The 23,515-nt window shown below is 38.9% G+C and overlaps 2 protein-coding genes across 3 annotated transcripts; both read left to right on the plus strand.

The window, feature by feature from the left end:
* Positions 1-1,274: 1,274 nt before the first annotated feature.
* LOC140236541 (left-right determination factor 2-like) lies at positions 1,275-3,855 on the plus strand. The gene is made up of 4 exons (XM_072316469.1): positions 1,275-1,542; positions 1,843-2,134; positions 2,550-2,783; positions 3,282-3,855. Exons 1-4 carry the CDS (start codon positions 1,275-1,277, stop codon positions 3,673-3,675), a joined length of 1,188 nt encoding a protein of 395 aa, XP_072172570.1. The 3' UTR covers positions 3,676-3,855.
* A 7,129-nt stretch (positions 3,856-10,984) lies between these two features.
* LOC140236524 (uncharacterized) lies at positions 10,985-21,973 on the plus strand. 2 transcript variants are annotated; one of them, XM_072316451.1, is made up of 3 exons: positions 10,985-11,092; positions 11,553-12,806; positions 18,814-21,973. In XM_072316451.1, the coding sequence occupies exons 2-3, from the start codon at positions 12,131-12,133 to the stop codon at positions 19,461-19,463; spliced, it is 1,326 nt and encodes a 441-aa protein (XP_072172552.1). In that variant the 5' UTR covers positions 10,985-11,092; positions 11,553-12,130; the 3' UTR covers positions 19,464-21,973. The 2 variants fall into 2 exon arrangements, with proteins under 2 accessions (XP_072172552.1, XP_072172559.1); XM_072316458.1 differs by lacking the exon at positions 10,985-11,092 and adding an exon at positions 11,242-11,358.
* The last annotated feature ends 1,542 nt before the right edge of the window (positions 21,974-23,515 follow it).

A 23,515-nucleotide genomic window follows, 5' to 3' on the forward strand; every position in this document is an offset into this window, starting at 1 on the left:
TGTAGTGCATAAATCGACAACTCCAGGTATAGATTTGTGGAATTTATTGTGGTTCTTGATCAGAGAAACAATACTTTGAAAAACCTTTAACAAATTACACTGAACAAGGATGATGACATAGGAGGTTCACGTATTTCAGAAATGTAGCAGTGTAATTCCATTACAATACCGCTCGCTTGCGAGTTCACCTGTGTATAATCTATGCATGCCTTACTTCTTTTATTCTGTTTCCATGAGCCCCAACTCATGCATTCCTATGGTGACTCTGCTATGTCATCATCCATGTTCACTGCAATTTGTTCTAAATTTTGAAAATATTCTTATTCTTCATCCCACTTATCATAAATTCTGAAACTCTGTCCTCAGTATAACTAATTTATAGTTGTTCAAATGTAAAAATTTGAAAATCATCCGGAGGTCTCCTTTAAGCGAAAGTGGGTAGAATGATAATAAAGCGCTGTTTTCCACATCTTACAGAGTCGTAATACTTAATGATTTTGCAGGCAATATCAGAGCTCATTTAAATGTACCATTTTTCAGAGCAGATTTTGTAGAGATATCACGTACCTTCCATCTTGATAGGAATGTATCATCTTCGAAATTCTAAGAGCCTTTTTTTTTTTTTTTTGAAATGACGCACTCGTCTTCTACCACTGTGACCATACAAAACTACATAATTTGGTTAACTCGTATATCTTTACTTACGACCATGACAACTACACAATCCCGACGCCTTGCTGTGTGTACGAAGGTGCTTGAATTCTTGCGCCGTGGACAGTGATTAGTATGTCGCAGATTCTGACCAAAACCGAATCTGAGACGTACCCATATCCTTTTTGTTGCCAGCTGTGGTCCTGACAAAAGCGTGTTTGTAAGCGTCATTTGAGGGCTTTCCCGAAACCCGAGCGCTTGACAGGAGGTTTCTTCCATCATATTCACTGAGTGTCATGAGCAGTCAATGCGAGTAAATGCGCTATTTACATTCCCATTGTGCTTTCGAGACAGCTTAATTACGTGCATTAGCCGCACCGAATACCACCTAGCGGATACTTTCTTTTTCAGACAACCGCTATACTCGTAATCTATTCAAGGCTAATTATAATCGTCTCGGCTCGCTTTCTGAGACGGGTAGGTTTAAAGAGCCAGCATCTGCCCCTTTCCCCTCACTTTCACAGCAAAGCTCGTCCAAGAAACATCGTCTGATAGCTACACCTGAATATATCACATCATCCTGACACATTGCCCCGTTATCGTATAACTAGAACCTCACCAATATGGAATTATCACAGAAAAGTGTTCCAGTGATCACGTCTGCGATTATAGTACTCATTGGGTTGGCGTCAAGCCTTCCCATCCAGGAGGAATATTACTTGCAAATGGACATTCTTGATAAGATTGGTGTCGTGGATCCCTGGTCTTTCCCGTCTGTGGACAAGGAGACGATATCTGTTCCTGAACATTTGCGCCAGCGATACGAGTCACTACATCGCCAGCACAGGGTTCGACGCGCGTATATCACCAAGGGAATCCATAAGAACGGAGGTAAGAAAATACCAAAAAGTGCTAGATTATTTCAAGAAATTGTGAACGTGCAGCCATTTATCAGGTAGACATTGTTATGTTGTAATGCTAGCAAAATTAAAGGGGAACCCCCTTCCATTGGACGGGGGGGGGGGGATATCAATACGTTAATGGGGAGTCGTGTGACTTCTTAAAACGCAAGAATCAGAAATCGGAAGGTTAGAGAGTTAGAATTTACTGTGCATAATTAAAAAAAAATGCTAGCCATGATTAGCAGAGGAACTAAACAAACATTCCCCTCTTTATTTTTTCGTTCAACAGAGATTCATGGTCAGGTGTCGTACACTGACCGCACCCGCCAGTTATTTACATTCGACGTCTCGCATATTCCTGAGGGCAGTGAGGTCATCATGGCTGAGCTAAAGGTCTACAAGGAGAGACCAAACCACTCCATCTTCAAACCCGGGCCAGATGATCACGACGTCGATGCCGATGTGGAGGAGATTTTAGCGGATGAACACAACCACGAACACAACGCCTTCGTCTCCGTCCAGCAAGTTATGAGCGACGACCCGCGACTGGGCGACAGTGTGAACACCATTGTCGATCAGAGGTGAGCACGCATTTCACACATTTACAAGTCTGTGAGAGATGTCTGTCTCTAATGAATGCAATGGGACACTTCAACTGCTAGGATTATGTGTTACCTCTTTAGACCACTGGTTTTACTTGGATTGTAACTAGCAAACGACCTGAACAGATATTTGGGTCTACAAATCATTTGATCAGAATGTTATCAATAATGAATGCTCGCTTGTATCTGTGAATTTCCGACTGCACAAATCGTACTGAGGGGAATGCAATCTCTTCGTTAGGCTAGGGTAAGAGAAATGATATTCGATGCTTAAAGTGCAGGAAATAATATTCTTCTACACACATAATGTTACAAGTCAGCCAAGAACGTATAGAGACAATGAGTTGATCATGTGGTATAAACCGTTTCCACTTTTATTGTCGTTTGTCTACAGGGAGATTGCTATGAATAGTTCTGGCTGGAAGATCTTCGATGTCACCAACACCATCCAGACCTGGGTAGCTGACCCCGAAGCCAACCACGGCATCGAACTGCACATCGACCCACTGGAGGGCGCACATCATGCGGAACACGTTGCTGACAGCGTAGTCTTTGCCACCCAGTTTCACCCGAGCTCACCCAACAGCAGTCCAGTCCTTGTGATATACACAACAAAGTTTGCACCAAGGTAAGCATCTCTAAAACGTGCTTTTCAGTATAAACTTTTCAGTATAAACATCCTCTCTGAGCAACATAATGGTCATATCTAATAATGCTCTAACTGCAGTTTGTTTTGGGTTACATGCCTAGGGATACAAAGTCATTTATGCGGTGTAGTCAACTACTTCGGTTATAGCCACGGTTGTAAACGTTGCTATCCATTCACAATTTAGAATAAGCTTATTGAAGATATGAAATATATTACATTGTATCAGGCATATCGCAAGGTCAGCATGCATTTTGTTGGTTTTCGCAACTTCTGCAATAACGTTTAATAGCTAAGGTAATAACTGATACATCACATCGCTGACCGCTTCCACGTAATTGAGTATGGACCATATATCCCAAAGTGTTTAGGTTTGACGAAGTATAAAAACTTTTATCCAAGTTTCAAAGTTTACTTTGTTTTGTGATATTCCATGCAGTGTACTTATAATCCCTTTCTTGTCAATCATTTCCATTATAGAGAGGAGCCAAATAACTGTCAATACGAAGGAGAGGAAGCAGAGAGATGCTGTCGCCGTCGAAAGTACGTAGACTTCCGCGACTTGACTTGGACCAGCCGCTGGATCATTGAACCCGCCGGTTTTGAAGCCTTCGAGTGTATGGGACACTGCCCTAATTCGCATCATCGTTTCATTCGAGACATCTTTCGGTTACCTAGCTTCGGCAACTATCCGTCTTCTTCATCGACTGCCGGAACAGCGGGCAGGCCCGGGAGCCGCCATCGCACCTGTGGTGTGTCTAGGTCATCTTCGCTGCCAATGATGTACCTCGCGGAGACCGAGAGTGGTACTGTGGAGCTTAAAGTTGAAGAGATACCAAACATGATCGTTGAGGACTGCCGATGCACATTGTGAATTTCTTTTCTCCACAATCAAGCATGAAATCGTATTATGCTGTTCTCTGATACAATGGTGTATTGAGAACCTGAATAAGACTTCAAATCAAATTGCTTGAATGTAGGTCAGCTTTGCTGAAATAGTCTGTAAGACATAGATATTTGTGCGTATTTATAAGCTTCTGTGTGCAGCTTAACTGTAACCATTTGAATGTAAGATTCAAACGAAACTGCCATCGTAGAGAGTACTGTCATAGATTATCTATATTTTCTATATTAGCAATCAAGACTTATTGCTCATGTATTCATTAATAAATTGCAATATCAATGAGTCCTATGTTTATCCGATTCGACTTGTTTTCGTTGTGTAAATTCAGTCTGCAACACCAGTAGCCTACTATGCATGTCTGTAATTAAGAGTTTGCGCATGGACACTGATTTGATGAGGTGGTAGGTAGGCTGGTCTCTTTTTTTCTTTGAATGATTTTGTTTGTCTGTCTCTGTGTGAGTATGAATGTATGAATTGATTTGTTTGTTGATTTCAAAGAACCGTGTGACATCATCGTTTTGCTTTAATGTGGAAAAGTGAAGTGTACCCATATAACCATGTACCGATAATCATGTGAGTACGGTTGTGTGTGTGGGGGGGGGGGTGGATATACCGCAAAATGGCAACAAAGTGAAGACATTGCTTGACACATAAAGTGTCATTACTGCTAAGGACTGTGATACACTTAGTTTGATTATTTTCCTTAAAAGTAGTAATGTACATATTTTTACTATTGGATGTATCAAACTATCACTGTTTCGAATTAATCATCAAAATAGTCACTTGTTACTTGTTACTTGCAAGCAAGCATGAAATGCTCTGTATCACGACTGCATTAAAAAATTTTGAAATGCATAATTCTTCAGATTAGTAGCAACTTTCCCCCCTTAACTCGCAAGGCGAATTTCTCAACAGCAATGTCAGGCCTGCTGAGTTATCGCCGCAACTTCTATCTATCACCGTAAACCTAGAAACGAGTGGGAGTTCCCATTGTAGGGTAATTAGTGAGGCTAGCCTAGTATTCTTCAGTCTTATCCCGTCCCACACACATAGCACCTGGTTGAGAAAGGGGCTTAGCGATGCGAGCCGCGTCGTCAATTGCGGCTGTCGCGGACAATGACGGAACGGACTTGAAAAGAGGAGACCATTTTTCAAAGATAATAGCCATGCGCCTTTCGCGCCCCAGACATAGCTCCTGATCTCAAGAAAGAATGCGATGGACCGAGGTTAATTAGAATGGCTGCCTGTTGAACAGGAAAACAAGACTCGTACTGTCGTCATAGTAAACAGTAATTAGAAACGTTAGAGATGTATATGTAGTGTATTAATACACATATTTGACAACTTGAAATCTGCAGTAACTGTTTACAAATACGCTACGATAATATTACTGAGTATCAAGATCCATAACTGAGAAAATGATGTTGGTGTCTGATGGGTGGTAGAAGGCGTAATGGTGCACCACGGATTCTTTCTTGGGTATGTATGATGTGTGAGTTTCAGTTATGTTGGTGCACGAATATCATCCATAGCTGTATTTCCTTTCACTAACTTATTGAACCACGGAAAATATACAGTTGAAGTTGCATATATATATATATATATATATATATATATAATTATACATACATACATATACATTCCACTTCTAATGAAGATATAGAATTCATGTCAGATTTCAAAGTAACATGAACAACACAATACAATTGGCGATAATAGTGTTTATTCATAAACATTTAAAACGTATTATGATCATGACCCAGAATGAGTGTAGAAGGGAATAGCAATATGCCAATGACTAGTCCTTTCGATGCTGAACCCCTTGTAAAAAAATAAAATATTATATATTATATTTTTTATAAAATATAATGCTGTTATTAGTTAAAGGAATTACAGTATAATCAATAAGAACAATGTACATTAAAAGTACATCTGCTTACACGGGATAAAACAAAAACGAACAATCTAAGAGAATAATTTGTGTGTGCGTGTGTGTGTGTCATATTTCAAACTGTTTGAAACTTATAAAAAAAAATCAGGGAATCCCCAACTGGCGCGTTCTTTAAATCAAGGCTCAAAACACCTTTATTTTTTTTTTTCATCTAATAATAGATAGCCTAGATATTTGGGACCTCTTCCAGGGCAGAAGAATACATTGGTTCTGGGCTATGCATATCGACTTTTTTATATATTGATATTTATTTATTTATATATTAATACATTTATACATATATATATATATATATATATATATATATATATATATATATATATATGTAATTAAAGATTTACATATTCATATATGAATATATTTATATGTTGTTGTTGTTTTATAGAAAGAAAGAAGAGAGAGAAAAATGGGGCCCTATACAAATAATTTGCCCCAGACAGCACTTAACATAAAACAGACATTATAAATCTTAGAAAAAATATAAACAAGATTATTAAATATATATGTACCAAGTCTCCACGAGGGAGCTCATATTGTCTCCACAAAGGAGCTCATTAAGTCTCCACGGGGGAGCTCATATTGTCCCCACAAAGGAGCTAATTAGGTCTCCACGAGGGAGCTCATATGATATTTATAAAGATCTCAAATTCTTTAGTTAAGCAAACTCAAATTACTAATACACGCGCGCGTGTACCGCACATTAACTCACCCTTGTCACATACACTTACACACATACATCTCAAACCACGCACACACTTACTAATATCAGAGGTCAACCCAAAATAATATACAGTATTTAGATAAAACGCACACACAATAATATGAATTACAGAATAGGGAACATTTTAAATACAATGAAAGATTAGGGAACATATACTATGCCTTTACAGCGAGCTGATTTTCAGAGGGGCAGTGATGCAGCGCGTCTTGCTAAAGAATCAAAGATAATCACTAATTTTCTGAAAATCATTGAAATATTCAAAACTTTCATAACATGTTCGATCTTGGGATTACATTGATAAAAACGATATGTGAATGTATGTATGTGTGTGTGTATTACTGTTATGTGTAACGCCTATGGGCGCACATGAGTCTGTGCTGCTATGGTGCTTGTATGTTAATTATGAATCTGCTGACAAGTATAGAATAAAATGTTTGTTCATCCCGGAGACCAAAGTTTTGACACAAACATTCAATAACGAATAAAAACCAATATGAATTCAGACAATGTGAAAACATCATCTCCCCGCACAATCGTTATCCATAACAGAGAAACCACAATAAGGTATTATAATGGGCAAAGAGAAAGGAGACAGATCCAGTTCAAGAAAATTATAGAGGGCAGTAGACTTGTTATCACATCGAGTGCCATCGACTTTCGGGTCCCTGTCAGTTTACCGTATTCAGAGATCAAATTGAGTGTTTGTGTGTGTGTGTATGTGGGGGGGGGGGGGGTCCCTTTGTTTTGGTATAGAACTTGCAAAAGCAATTCAATGACATATTTTAAGTGATTAAAAAATAACAACACTTAGTCTGCCTGCCGGGAAGTTTGAGTGGATTTATGGAAATATAAACCTTTGATACCTGCAGGATAAATGAAAAGAAGTAGATGTACGCAAATTAAAAGAGGGAGAAACGAACTTCCTCTATTCATGTTTAATTAAGCTGACTTGCATCGACACACAAGTTCTGATTAGGGTCTTAGATAAGTATATTCCTCGTTTAGGCTTATAAGGCCCCGTAACTCCCAAATGTAAATATATATATATATATATATATATATATATATATATATATATATATATATATATATATATATATACATATATACATATGTGTATATATATATCCCTAGTTGGCACCTTAGGGAGACATATTGGGGGGAAGTGTCTTCATTAGGGAGACAACTGGTCATTAAGGAGACAATTTTCGTGTCTCCATTGCGTAAACTGCCATTGAACATGTATATAATAAATTTGCATATAAAACAAATGGAAATGTCTTCCAAATGACCCATCTAGGAGTATATATATATATATATATATATATATACATATATATATATATATATATATATATATAATTATATATACATATATATACACACACACATATATTACTTTCGTGTCCCCGCCCGCATTTTTCGCCGCATCAATTTCTTCTTTTTTTTTTAACGATAAATAGACGAAACTTGATTGATTTTTGCTGTTTTCAGCTGTTGAACCTTGCACATGCAAGACCTACACACGGCTCTGCCGTATTTCTGCTTTTATGAAAATATGGCGGGGCACATAGATCATGGAAGTCTCGTCGTATATCTTTGTTATCTTTAGGGAAAACTTGTTTTGGAGAATACACACACACAAACACACACACACACACACACACACACACACAATGTCCTCATCCTTTTCCTTTTTTCAAACAGTTAGGATGACAAACTAATAATATCTTTTTACTTGGTCTAAGTTTTTACGTGATATACGTCTGTATGCTGAGAGGAGACTACCTCCCTAATGTATTTAATCTTCTGCACATCCTACTTCTGTCAGGAAGGTCATTCGTGATACTAAGCAGGTATAGTAAGCACCTTGTCTGAAGCCCGTCTTCCCTATTGTGCTCGATCACCACAGTATTGTTCACATAGTTGTACCATACAGGAAATAGGTGAAGTATCGGGACAACATATAGGTCCAGGGGCAGATCCAGGAATTCCGTAAAGGGGGCGCAAGCAATATTTCTGGGGCTACTTCCGGGTTTCATCTCATTTTGTTCTTTTCATTTCTTTTGTTTTAACAACTTAATGAAGAGGGGGCGCGCGCCTGGTGCCCCACTCTGGATCCGCTACTGAGGTCTCCGATGGACTCGAATCATGCGGATGAATATATAGCTGTTGATAAATACAAGACTCTGATGTAATTTGTCTTATGTGTATCGAACTACTGACAAAACTCGAAGTCACTTTCAAAGCATTTGCCTGTCATCATGAGTACGCCGATATATGCCTTTACCATAAAGAAGGAATGCTTTTAGCTTTTTTATAAATATATTTTTTTTTTGGGGGGGGGGGGAGGGGGCAACCTGATAAAACTCTTGAACAATATTTTACTGCAAATATTCCCAAAGAATTAATTTTCCGTTATGTGCAGCCTTTGTTCAATACATGAAGGATAGATTATATCGAAGAAAGCGTCATAAGGACCAAAATCTAATCAGTAAAAGGGTAAATCATTTGGTTGTGTTTATTCATTTAAAATCATAAACAGAGAAGCCACACGAACTGGACTACAATTATGTTTTCCCACATAGGCCTATATATACTATTGCATGCAGACAAGACACAGTTTTGCAGGGTGATCAACGATTTGCCCGTCACTTTCATATTGCAGGTCCATCCACTCGAAGAGAGAGGGAAATACATCAACTACTATATAGTATTCAAAATGCATGTTGGACATTGTATTTTTGCTCTCCCTCTCTTGCACTCCCTCGACCCCCTTCTCGAAATAACATGAAAATGATGCTGTTATGATACTAAAATGCTCTAAGTCTAGTGACCATGTATCACGATAGGTCTGATATCATAGTAACTGGGGAATTTTCTCATGGGATTGCATCAAACTTAATCACTGATTGCATCATGCAGTGGTTGTGTGTAGTACATTAATCTTATACGATGAAGGAATTATGATTTTTCATCTGGATTGTAGGACTGGATCACACTCTATACGGGTATATGCACCCGAACTCGCAGTTTTAGTTGTTAATTCGAAAATGGAATGCAGTGTGTTGATAATCATCACTCTTTATAGCCGTTGCACAATTCAATTCAATTCAATTCAATTCAATTCAATTCAATTCAATTCAATTCAATTCAATTCAATTCAATTCAATTCAATTCAATTCAATTCAATTCAATTCAAAATAATGTGTGTAAAAATAATTAATGTACGTTTGAAATGGAATTCGAGAGGTTAGCTTATCACTTTGTGCCCCAGCCAAAAACACTTATTCACAAAGCGAGCTGACCAGGAAAAGAAAATTGCAGAAAATGGATGGGGAAAAACACTCCCCGTACATTACACAGTCGTGTGCGTGTGTGTACTCAGTATACATGACTATAATTGTAATCGTGTGTTTCGACACAATGTATACTGTTAGCTGTCTTATGGAATGCCTCCCCTTCCAGTAGTGAAACTGAACTTGCAGTCGATAAGATACAACTGATGGTACAGGCGTTTTGTGATTGTTGCCTTGAGATTTACATGTCATCCAGAAGTTGTATACGTGCTTTTAATTAATTGCCCCATCAATAGCAGGTGAGCAGGTGCCCTGGTACTCGGGATTAGACCATGGTGGTCAGACATATTACCCAACATAACTGAGAGAATAATAAACTTTCGGTGTATAGTATAATTACAAAGCTCTATAATTATTATGTACTATAATGTCCTCTCACGCAGGCCGGCATGCACACACACACACACACACACACACACACACACACACACACACACACATAGAACGGGATTTTAATTGCACGTATATCATATAATTATATAATATGTAATGTACACTCGGATCCTACATACAACCATGTTGACCAATGAAGCATCTATCCCAATTTCTGCAATATCGGATTTCATTTCATGTTGGTCATCTCATGTTTTTTCCCCTTTGGACTTAATGATAAGTTGGTCATTTGTCCTGATGTGTCACTCCAAAAGTTGCTCATCCTGAACCATTCAGGTCATTATGATCGATTCGCCATTTAAGGGCATTTTCATTCAAACTAAATGCTATGTTGTACTCTTGATGTGAGATAAGGTGGCTATAGCTACAGAAAAGCACACCAACGACAATACATGCGAAAACTTGAGTAACACCTTCATGGCCTCGACAGCGTTCTCTGTAGGTTTCTTCCTTTCGACTTCCACCCCAAAACCACTCTAGCTGCGGTTTAATTTATGCGGGAACACCAGACATGTTTCGCACATATGCCACACTTGGCAAGCTTCAAGCCCGAAGCCACTCCCTCAATGACCTCTTGAAACGTCTGCTCCAGCTCTTTGCGCCGCAAACTCCTAGCCGTCCGTTGAGATATACCCAGTGCGCCTCTGTATGCAGTGAGTGACTGAACACACAAACACACAGACCTCCTCGAAACCCTATCTTGTACGCGCAGCGAGAGAGTGTACCATGGCAGTAGTTCAACAGCAATGTGTGCGCGACTGTGGATCCTCATGCAGAAGCGACACACATGTCTAATCTATCAAGCGTTCACTCCGTGAGCGACTCAAGAGCTCCGGAAAATGATTAGAATTTCCCACTGCACGGCTGGGTACTAGGGTACGACAAAGGTCATTCTTATCCACTCGCGCGAGGGCTCTCAGCTTGTGGGCAGGACTTAACGTGGATCCTTGCTGATTGTAAGGAGTGAGTGACGTAGTTTGGTTAAGGGGGCTGTAAGGGAAGCTGGCTTCGCGTGCTCTCCTAGAGACTTGCTTGTCCTGCGTAAAGGGGAGGTGCGTCTGTGAAGCAGTGCGTATTAATATCACCACGGTTTTCCTGTCACATTGAGCAGTCTGTGAACATTTTGTACCAGTTCCTGTAACAGTGTCTATTGATTTGTGTGTTCTAGCAGGGAATGATGATCCTACTCGAGTAGTTCTGCATGTCAGTGCTGCGTTTGTTTTGAACAGGTACTTATTAGAATTGGTATTCAAAAATAATTTTAGGAGTATACTATTATCATCCTTGTTTCACATCATCAGCTGATGTAACAATGCCCCCATTTTCTGAGTGTCTCGACCCCTTACCCTAGATGGTGGTATCGTTATGCCGTATTGCCGCAAAACAATCAGCCGTTTTCATGTCTATGTATCTTATTTTGCAGAATATCATATGGACTGGTTGTCAAGGGGAGTCCAAGTACAACGAGGAGCTCATTCCACGATTATACCAACTGCAGCTTTCGGCTCATACAACTCAACACGTACGTGACTGCGGTAATCACCTGCACAACAGCAGTGGTGGCCTTCCCCCCTCAACTCCAATGCTGATGAGCACAAGACTCTCGCACCGCTGGATAGATGCATTCGGCTGTAGTTGCCCTTCAGCTGCTTTCCTTATTGTCCGCGCCAGACAATGTGTGTATGCACGAACTGCGTGTGTGTCATCGTGTACATTGGCATGACTCCTCGCTACGAGACGATCAACCTTTGATCGCGTGCCCTGGCTCAAAAGCGCTCCGTGTACACTGACTTCCTTCAGCGTGTCCAAACCAGAAAGTCGTATTAAAGGTTGGCTGTCACAAACCGCGACTCGCATTTAACTTGCGCGCTTATTGCAGGTACCCGCGTAAATGGTTGCTCCATCAAGGACAAATTTTCGCAGAAAGTTTTAATCAAGCTTCTTTTTTTTTTTCTTTCTCGTGAATGTGCCACCAAAGTGGGCAAAGACAACTTTTACCCCATGGACCTGTACAAAGAAGCACCGACAATGATTAAAATGACACAGAGGTACACTCTTAAACCTCAGCCCCGTCAAAAGAGGCTTCCGCGGTATAAATTTGAAGCAAGTGATCGAACTCTCTTGCAAAATCTTGTCAACAAATATATTGGAATCGTGGAACAGAAGGCCGTCAATCAAAATATGTTGGATGAAAAGAATCGAGCTTGGCGGATAATAACACAAAAATTCAATGCTCAGTCGGTTGACAAAAGAATAAGGAATGCAAAACAACTACGAAAATGCTGGGAAAACATGAAATGGCGAGCGCGTCGCGAAGCAAAGGAGGCTGGGTTCGACGTCGACGTTCCCCGACCAGTTACGGTGGGGAATACCCGTCGCTCGTTGCTCGTTGGGAGTGGCGATTTCGTGGATGAGCATGACGAGGGTGATGACATTTATAACGAAGAGGTGGAGGATGACGATGAGGAAGAAGAGGTTGTCGCTCCCATGGGAACGGAGCCAATCGTTATTGATGACGCTGCGAGTTCTTCATCAAGGGCGAGTGGATCTTTCAGGAGACCCCCTCGGGAGCCCCACCCTTCCGACGGCTATCACGTAAACCACCCGCCTGATGATGAGCTCATAGGAAGTTTCGTCGCCGATGCCTGGATGGCGGAAGATCCTCCGGGAGAAAATGGTAAGGCTAGCTTGCGTGCTTTGGTTTTGTGACTTCTGCGTAAAATTGCTTCCTAGTTAGGCATCAAATCAAAACAAGCAAAGTATAGTCTTTTTTTTTTAATTAATTCTGATTTGTACTGCTCCATCACAGAGCAGAGAAGAAGTAAAAAAAAAAAGAAAAAAAGAAGGGGGGGTTGTATATCGTTATGTGAAATGTGATTCCGCACACCCATCCTATTTTTATTCAATGACACCGCATCCGATAGCCGGAGTCTCGGATGAGATCGCAACATAAACATGGAGTTCCGGTATTATATCTCACTTAAAGTTTTAAAGAAGTATCACACAAAAGCGCTGTTACGGTTGGTTGAGAGGATATTTGCTGTTCACCAAAATTTCGATGATATGGTACATAATCAGTCTCTTGACACGAATGCGATGCATCAATGGAGAGATGACTCTCAGCGACTGTGAACGTATACATATGTACGATAAATGCATGCCTTAGATCTGAAGCGATGCTATGAGTTTGATGAGAAGGCAGGTCCAGTGTATATCTTGCCTGCGATATCTTTCAGATTTGATGTTGTTATGTGTCATGATGTGATAATTATATATAAGTATGATAATGTCTAAACATTCGCCCTTAAAGTATTACATGGAGGGAACCTATCGTTTAGGTCTATATTTTGTCCATATGCGAAGACGGGACTTCCCCAACCTATGTCGATATCGCGTGGATAGTGGCAATCGCCCCCAGCGAGCTTGTCTTCCAAGAGCTCTTTCCATACGCGAGCGATGTATTAATATTGAAGCGTGGGTTGTCGTTGCCATAGGAGCCATTGACGTCGGGTGCGTGGCTTATTACAGTAGTACATGTATGTGAATGTCCCGCCTTGTGTTTCACTCGCTTGCCTTCCAATGATTTGAGAGCATTGATGGACTCCTTACGAAATATACTTGTCAACTCTCCTGGCGTTTGGACAAGGCTTCCAGTTTCCAGTTGAGTCGATTGTGTTTGCTGTAATAATCATGAATAAGTCAATATGGCCTATGGAAGACATCTATCTCACCGACGCATAGTAAACGGTACTGCATCCTTCGATCTATAGATGATTCTCTTGTGATATTGGAGTTTCATTGTCTATACATGTATTTCTCTTCAAAACAATTGTGTCATCGACTTAAAAAGGAAATAAAGACACAAATAGAACTCTCGAAGAATCACTTACGATGAAATCCGTATTTTCACTTCATGACTTGGGTGTTTTGTTTTGTTTTGTTTTTTATTTTGAGAAGGGAGTATTTTAGATAACGTGCCAATTAACTGCGAGTTATCTGTGCGCTCGGCAAAGAACAGTATCGTTAATGATTGTTCTTGTTCGTATTTGTACATGTGTTCTTCGATTTGTTCATACGTTCTTTTTTAATTGATTGATTTATAAACTGATATTCTAGTGGGTGATACCGATACATTAAGAAACGTCTTTGTTAAAGATTTTAAACCACGCAGTTTTCATATTCCCGTTTCTTGTGTTCCTTTTCTGTATTTCGTACTACGACCTATACCTTGTGATTTTGATCTCAGTTGTCATCATTCTGTACCCTTTAGAAACGTCCGCTTCGTTTACTGAATCGACGCCTTATATTGGTTGTCTAGTTTTATTGTTAAAGATTCGACACAATGAGCAGTTTGAGTCACACCGCTGCAAGCATGCGTGGAGTTTAAACATCTCGTGAGCAACGTACATATACTGAAGTGAAGAATCCAAATACATTCACCACCTTCTGGCACAAATTGTTTTCACATGGTCCTTTTTTTTTCCCTTGACATTTTTGTACAGGGATGCATCGTCCAGTTCATTTCACACATCTTAGAATGCGGCATTAGGTCGTCGTGTAACATTTAGTTTGTGAACAATAAGCCAGTTCGGACATAGCTCATATGCACATGGGTACAAATTAAGGACCTTTCATTTTTCTCTGTTGGTTATAGCGATATAGGCACTTCACTCGATTCAAAGCGACATAATGCGTCGGCTTGCCCAACATAGCGTTTTATGGAATTCGTATTCAAACAAAGAATGAACCTGCGTTGATCAATAGTGACCAGAATGGTTCGGGAAGCATTCATTTCATTTAGCTGTATTGAATGCATTAACAAACTTTTTTTTTCTCTCTCTCTCTCTTAACTCTGCCAAATACCAGGCTTGCTGTCAGGTGGATGTACTGGCGGGCACTATTGATAAGGATTACATGAATAATCATTGCATCACAGATGCTTATCTCAGTGAATTAAAAAAAAAAAACAACCTGTCTCTCAGTACTAATAACTTTTTTTTTTTCTGCTCATGCGCAAGCTGGAACCCCGAACTGGCTTATTGCATTAGATATGTGAATTTGCGTAGAAGACGGTGTCGCAAGTCAAGTAAATTAATAATAGGACCTGCATGTACCATTGGAACTCAAAGTAAAGAGGAATATTGCACCAGAAAATGTCTTTATTACTAATTTTAGTGTTTGTTGTGTCAGTAGCCAAACGCAATAATAATGACAATGACAGTTAAAAAAAAAAATAGGAATTGGATCCACAGGAACCAAATATCGGGTAATCTGTATATCAGAGCTCTTTGCACGAAAATTCCATAGTTTATATTTGACCATGCTGCATGTATTCATCCATATATACATCATAATTCTTATAATTATGTGAACTCTAAAACTTGAATATGAAGCTTCAGGTGATAATTCTGCCGTTTAGACATATTTATTCTTTATTGATGTCATAGAGAAATGCAGCAAGTTAGTTGAAAACATGAGAGCTTGCCCAAGGAGAAGATTATCAAGAATACATTGTAGAAGCAGTGATATATAAAAAAAGGGACTACTGGTGAAAATTGAGAAATACACTTTCAATGGAAAGAAATATCTAAGGCATTCATGAGTATTTACTTTGTCAAAATGTTGTGGTCAGGTTTTGTGGCAGAGGCCATGAAAGTTGCGAAAAGTGTTCTCTCTTATGATAACTTTTTGGCTCATCAAGGTAGTAATTCCAATTGAAGTGGCGAAGCAGGGTAAAATTGAGCAAAGACTCGAGCAAAATCGGACGTAAAAATGAGAATGTAGAGTCCAACTGAGTGTATGCAGTTGTATACATAGAGTCATTCAAAGTCGCTTCGAAATAGCCCTCTCGGACAGTCAAGATACGCCAACATCGCTTATACAGAGGATACACATTTTAGTTTTACATCCATAATGGATATGACATAAAGGACAGAGCACAAGGGTCATTCTTTTTCCAGCCTCAATTCAGTGCGCGTCAGTAGTTCACAAGCAAGCATAAACCATGTGGGCAATTTGTTGAATATGACATGGTCAATATCGCATTATTTGTCAACCGATCATGTAAATGTACAAGTGCCTGAAAGTGATAACGAAATATGCACATAACAATAGACGAACTCGAAATTAGGGCCTGTCTCCTTTGTCGATCTTCTCAATACTGACGCGAACTAGTGTAATGACAATGTCGGAGATACATGGCACATTTCGCTATAATGTGGTTAATTTTAGCTTCCTTCAGTTTCAGTTTATTTCAAACTGTTTATTTTCGATGTCTCTGATACCGGTGCAGAAATGGAAGCACAAAAAGTTAACCTTTTCAGATCGAATGCAAAACTTCATTTCACATGTGATATAGAAGATAGAATATAATTACTACAAACTTCATGTCGTGTGAAAAACCATAGCAACCAAAACGAATGAAAATATATATGTAAAAGGAATAATCTTGCCACATTTGGGTTGAAGGCGCTGATCTCTTTCTAGTTAAAGGGGAAACGTTTACCTTTTCAGATCAAACGCAAAACTTCATTTCACACGATATATGGTATAGATGATGGAATATATACAAACGTCATATCGTGTGAGAAACCATTTACAACCAAAACGAATGAAAATATTGTATGTGTATAAGGAATAATTTCGTCACATTTGGGTTGAAGACTCTGACCTCTTTCTAGTTAAAGGGGAAAGGTTAACCTTTTGAGATCGAACGCAAAACTTAATTTTATAAGATATATGATGTCGAAGATATAATATAACTTACTACAAACTTCATTTTTCTCGTGTAAAGAACCATAGCAATCAAAACGAATGAAAATATTGTGTGTAAAAGGAATAATTTAGCCATATTTGGGTTGAAGACTCTAATCTCTTTCTAGATAAAGGAGCATTCCAGGCGATTTTCATAATTTCACATCATGCAGTACATAAATCGACAGCTCCAAGTTTAGATTTGTGGAATTACTAGTAATTATGGTCCTTGAGCACAGAAACCAATACTCTGAAAAACTCAAAACAAACGACACTGAACAAGGATGATAACATAGCAGCTTCACCATACGAATGCATGACTGGGGGCTCACCATAAGAATACACGAATCGGAGGCTCACATATATTTCAGAAAGGTAACGACGTCATTCAATTACAATACCGCTTAGCTAACAAGGTCACCTGTGTAGAATTTTGCATGCTTTCCCCTTTCATTCTGGTTCCTTGAGCCCCACTCATCAGATCATGCATTCTTGAGGTAAAGCTGCTAAGTCACCATCCTTGTTCATTGTGAGTTGTTACAAATTTTAAAAACATACTTAGTCCTTTTTTCACTCACTAAATTCTGAAACTCTGAACCCACAGTATAACCAGTTTATAGTTGTTCAGATCAAGGAGGTTTGTAAGAGTTGGAGTTCAAACTGGCTGTAGTTATTCAAACAGTTGTCAGATTTCTATTGATGTACAAAAGAATTCCACAGGTGCACTTGTGCCTTTGATGATCAATGTTCCAAGCCGCCGTCTTGCTGAGCAATCTGAAGATTCATTTTGAACGTTATCATAATGCTGGCCGTATTTTGCTTATCTATTTATTAAATGAAATGAAATTTCACTTAATAATAAAGCATGTAAAACAAAAGCCAATTCCGTGCAGAAATTTGTGCAAAAGTGTAAATCAGAGCTGTATCATGTGAAAATGTTTAAAACTTGCCATCCTGGAAAGCGGGTTTTATCACTTTTCCGCTTAATTCCGACAAATAAAACTAACATGGACTAATCTTCAAGTATAATTCTTTATTGATAGATATATCAGATTAATGCCCGAGTATGCCCAGTCGAGTAATTTTCATTTTCATTTCAGCATTTTTTGCGCAATTTCTGTTCGCACATCCTCGTGTCTGTACCACCTACCTTTTATATGAAGGGATAGCGAAAAGTAATTACCATCACAAAGACATATCTTCCTTAGAAAGTGGCTGGTGATTATGCAACGAGACACGAGTCAATTGTCTTCCTATCTGCGTGGCAGATCCTGTTTGGCACATGCTTCAAATATTTTTTAGCGGCGGCATCGAACATCTAGCAAAGGAAATAAGACAGTTGTGACTCCATTCTCTTGAACCTCCTTGTTCAGATATAAAAGTCTGAAAATCAAAGGAGTTCTTCTTTAATGTGATTTTGTCCATTATATACCCTAGGCAGAGTTTTACCACAAAAAAAAAAAAAAAAAGATGAAGTCAGCAGGGCGCCATGTTAGCTGTCGAAGAAATTTCCCTAATGATATTGAGATTGTTTGTAAGTAATCATTATGTTGTGTGACCATTGAAAACACATTTAACATTCTAGTGTTTGAAAAATTGTGCACATGACTTGGCAACATGTTGATATTTATGTTTGTAGGACCTGTGAATACGAATATCATGTAATATGGGGTTTTTGCAAAGATCAAATATAAAAAAGATATGTACATTATATAATATGATATACGTTATAAAATGCACAATCATGACTATTATCCGATAGACGCTGATAAAGACTTTCAAGCATCCGATTTTAACAACCATATAATGTCTCCACATGATGCAATGAGTTGTCAGTTATACTTAAAATGTTTACGAGATTTCTACTAAAATAGCGATATACTAGTAATGTGAATACTTATTATTCTCTTCATTCTGCATTTCATATATAGACGACCGTGAAGGGCTTCATATGAAGGCAGATATGCTCGAAGCGGTGCGGCCCGTTGAGCAAGACAGTCACATGACCCTGTGGAATGGCGCCTCAATCTCTTCGCCCGCTCGTTCTCCTGGTGGGACGTCATCACTACACACTACTCGCACGCCGCCGCCTGCAAGTGACGTCACTCTAAGTGCCACGCAACGTGCTCCTTCGGTATCATCTTCCGTTGGTGATGCCGCCGAGTCCATATCGTCTCGTCTGTCGGCTTCTTCTGCGTTCCGGAAAAGCAACAAACCCCGCGAGGGAGTCAATCAGAACCGTGCTCGGCAGCGCGCGAGTCCTGTTGCTCCCTTGACTGCTGTAGATGTGGACGCAATATCTATAAGGAGTCAAATTGAGGAAGCGCGGCAGCTGCGAGATGAAGAGGAGCACACCAAACGCATGGAGCTCCTCCAAGCACAACTGGACTACGAGAAGAGCAAAGTCGCAAGGATGCAGCGACTGATGGAAATGAGTGAACTTGAGCACCGCGCTAGGATGCGAATGTTGGCAAGGTACCAGCAGGTCGCCGAGAAACAGAAAGATTATTGGTCACGGCATGCTGATGGAGGCGACATATTCATAAATGGCGCCCCTCCTAATGATCAGGTCTTGTTGTGACCACCTTGGGGCAGGGAAATCTCCATTCAAACAAACATGACAAACGGTTGCATAGCAACTCATACTACGAAGCCTCTTCACAAGATTGCAGGCGTAACAAGAACAAAATGACAGACGCATAGAATTGAGGGACATATTAAATGTTTGACATGGATTTGATGACAAATAAGAATCAAACGGAAATACCTTGTAACCTTGTAACTTTTGTTTTGTCGTATGAGGCCTTGCCATCTGACATGTAAGGAAAGTACAAAGCAGAGTTGAGATAAGGGAGCTGGGATAAAGACTACTTTGCAAAGAATTACGGAATGGTGTGGAAGTCAACAGCACGTTACATGATTACTGACGCAAATGTATATTTAATCTGTAAGATGATACGCATTCATATTGATTCATATCTACAGTAAGTGTACCGTAAATTTGCAGCAGGATATAAGGCAATTCTTTTTCGTTCTGTTTTTAGTTGAGTATTGGTTGTGTTGAGTTTTAACATTTGTTATAACGGTTGAAAATCTCAGCCATGCAGCATACATCCCCGTATTCATTTGCCCAAATTGTTGCTATTGTTTCACAGTTGTCTCCAAAGAGACTGACAAAACGTTTTGTTTTACTTCAAGCCAGATGAAGGATCTGAGGAATCAAAACAAGGAATATAAACAAAGCCAAGCAAGCAAAAAGTCTGCAAACAAGATTTAAGCACAGATTTTGTCTCAAAACTAAAATTTCCAAGAACAAATCTTACATACTTTTTAATTTAAATCAGTGACTATCACACTGGTCCTACAAAACCGTAATAAGATCTATGTTGGATTGTTGGAGAATACAACATTATCTTTGATAGAACTTGTTCATTTGTTGTCTCGTTGCTAGTGGGTTTCAAGAATACGTGGAAAATCTTGCATGATACAAGAGCCATGTGACTGAATTCAACCAAATTCACGTGAAACAAAATGTTCAGGGCTTTGTGATATATTGCATATACAGTGATGTGGCTTTTTCACTGTTCAAATACCCTCCTCGATATCCAATTTTAGACACGATATACCATTTCGGGGGGAAAAAAAAATGTGTTGTGTGTTTTTTCCGTTCTGGGAGGCGAAAAGACGACTTGAACACATGGCATGAAGCATGTCGGCCCAATTTTTATCCCGTGAACTGAAGCGTCCTTATCAGAGCCAAGTATCTAGTTAATTTATGTGAATCGGATGCGTATAATTTACACGGCATATCTTGACGACAAGGAAGGTGTCGATTCCCTTCATTTGCAGAGCTGTAAGCCTATTATGTCTTGTTCGAAAGGTGTTCCGTGTAATAATACATTGTATGATGACAGACCCGACATTAGCTTGACAGCACCCCTCCTTGCCAGACGACGGATGGTTGAGCTATTCTTATCAGGTGAAATTGGGGGAATGACAGTATTAACACTTCTCGAAACTGGAAAGGGTAGTTTTGGAAAAAAAAGTGAAGTATACATTGAGATTAAAGTCAAGGTATGATTATGAAGTTGTCACAAGTGATATCTGGTATTTCGGCAAACGGAAGCATCAGCATACGCGAGCTCCTATAAATGCCATGCACATGATTGCTGAATTGTTAAGAGTTAGTAAGTTTCAGCTCATAATCGTTACGTTCCAGTGTTCTTGTGGTTGTTACACGTTTCAGTTAATTTCAAGTACTGTCTTGCGTTGAAACAATGTATGTAAGGGTAAGAGATCGTGATGCAACTGTCGGATTGTTTTCTTTTTTTCAGTTTGTGATAAGTGGACCATCATAGGTGAAGAGAGATGATATACTGTGTCAGCTCGTAAAAATTGACCAAAGTCGATATTCACCATAAATTTGCATGCAAAGTACACAAATATTACTGCTTGTACGAGTTTGTCTGAAATACTGCTTATTCTGTGTACAAGGCTGTTGGGCTCATGATTGCCGTATATTTTGATATTCTATAGTATGCATGGTGTATGCAGCCATACTCAAGATACTCGTCTCTTTCTTTTCATTTCTTTTTTTTTTTTTTAATGTCTGTGAAAGTTTAATCACATGCTGAACTGAACACTTGTTACTGAAGTACAGGCTGTATAGACTTGCGGTCCGTTTCAAAAATTTGCTCAGTCCTAAGACCAACTCAAAGCCGGGCGGTAGTTGGAATATGGCACAAATACTTTTTCTTTTTCTTTATTCGAGTTTGGAGTTACTTTCTGTGGCAAATGTTAGGTAGAATTCTTTTGGGTGGCAGATATAGTTATAATTTCACTTCAAAAAGTTCGTTTTGATTCAAATTGTGATTAGACTGTAATGATATTGTGAGCAGTACTTTAAAAAGAAATGGTACAATTAGTGATCTAGACATGCACGAATGACAATGATACGGTGTTTTCATATGTGATACATGTATTTACTTTTCTCGTTTCTCAAAGAAAAAAAGAAGAAAATACTATCAGATGTTCCTTCCAACAGCCTTTCATTCTTTCATTCGATTAAAAATAGGACTGTGACACAATTAATTTCTTCAGCGTATTGGTGTGTGTGTTTTATATTCATATGTTCGAAATGCAAAAATTTAAATGACATCAGCTTAATCATGAGGTCAGGTACACACTTAGTCCAGCCTCTCTAATGGTGGACCTGCATGTACAATGTATTAAAATCAGCAAACAAAAAAACAAGTGCACACACACACACACATACACACACACACACACACACAAATTCTCTTCTTCAGTAAACAGTAGTTTGAGTAAGCAAAATAAGTTTTTGACTTTTAGAATGTCCCGGTGGACAAGGATTTAAGAAAGGTGGGTAGTAATTTCAAATATGTTGAAATGTCAAAAACTTAATCTCTTTGACAATGCTTTCTATGGTGAAGCAGAAAGTATAAGGGACTTCGTTCAACATACAATACATTAAAAATGTTTGACACTGCATAGCACATATTCCATCGAGACTTTATTGTCATGTAGACAGTAACAATCACAATGACAGTAACAAACACATTTAGTTCCTTAGAATGGCAACCAGTAACCTGCACCTGATTTTAAAGTGTCATTCTTTCAACACATCTTTCCTTCTTGGAAAATCGCATCATTACTTCTAGTAATGTAAATGATAATGAAGTGTAATTCATTATTGCAAGCACACGTTTACATCTTGTGAGAAGTGGTAAAAATCAATACACATACAGCATGGTAGGAAATACCTTGCTTGAACTTTGTCAACTTCAACTTCAGTGGCATTAAATCAAATCAAAGATTCAAAGTAAAATTAAGCAGCCTTTCACCTGTTGGTTAGCCCTGTCTTACATGGTATTTTTTATCATGTACAAAGTTGAATAAATTCAAGCAGATATGCCTTTTTACAGGGAAGGAAATAGACATAATCCCATTCCTAAAATACACAACCTATGGCACCCTGTAATGTCAAGGCATAAAGAAGCTAAAAACAATACACGCACTTCAAATTACGAACATAAATCAGCATACATGTATGTAATTAGTCCAAAATTACAATGGTAGTGACATTTCTTACCAAACTAGGCTATCTAAATGTCTAACATAATGTATGGGCTTTGCCAAAACCTTGGCTTTAGGGTACATGAAAGGACACAAGCAAAGGGGGTTTGATGATCACAACAAACCATTAAAAATTGACGCTAACTGCATTTGAAAATTTTGCTGCAGACAAAGTAGTACACTGTAATCCCTAAATTCCTAATGCCATTACAGGAAGAGTAAACAATGTACACATAGTACTGTACTGGGCCCTCATCACTGAATTTGGTGTCGGCCAAAAGCAAAAACGATGACAAAAATTTAAAGGTCTTTTACATGTTATGAATTCAGTGTAATCACATTTTGCAATAAATACTTGGATAAAAAGATAAAGACTGTAAATACAATATATGTCTTCATAAGACAAAATTTTTAAATGAAGCATAAATTCAGCATACTATAACTAGCTTAAAGTGCAATGAGATAGGTAGATGATGAATACAGAATGCGTCTCCATAGGGACTTGGAGACTTGCACAAAGTATAGTGCATCAATAAC

Source organism: Diadema setosum, chromosome 1 (genome assembly GCF_964275005.1).
Source record: "Diadema setosum chromosome 1, eeDiaSeto1, whole genome shotgun sequence".
NCBI lineage: Eukaryota > Metazoa > Echinodermata > Echinoidea > Diadematoida > Diadematidae > Diadema > Diadema setosum.

Excerpts from the sequence above, each read along its gene's own strand:
- LOC140236541 (XM_072316469.1), top strand. The coding sequence starts at position 1,275 with ATGGAATTATCACAGAAAAGTGTTCCAGTGATCACGTCTGCGATTATA. Across the intron at positions 2,135-2,549 it reads AACACCATTGTCGATCAGAG|GGAGATTGCTATGAATAGTT; the intron begins GTGAGCACGCAT and ends GTTTGTCTACAG. Across the intron at positions 2,784-3,281 it reads ACAACAAAGTTTGCACCAAG|AGAGGAGCCAAATAACTGTC; the intron begins GTAAGCATCTCT and ends TTTCCATTATAG.
- LOC140236524 (XM_072316451.1), top strand. The coding sequence starts at position 12,131 with ATGGACCTGTACAAAGAAGCACCGACAATGATTAAAATGACACAGAGG. Across the intron at positions 12,807-18,813 it reads AGATCCTCCGGGAGAAAATG|ACGACCGTGAAGGGCTTCAT; the intron begins GTAAGGCTAGCT and ends TTTCATATATAG.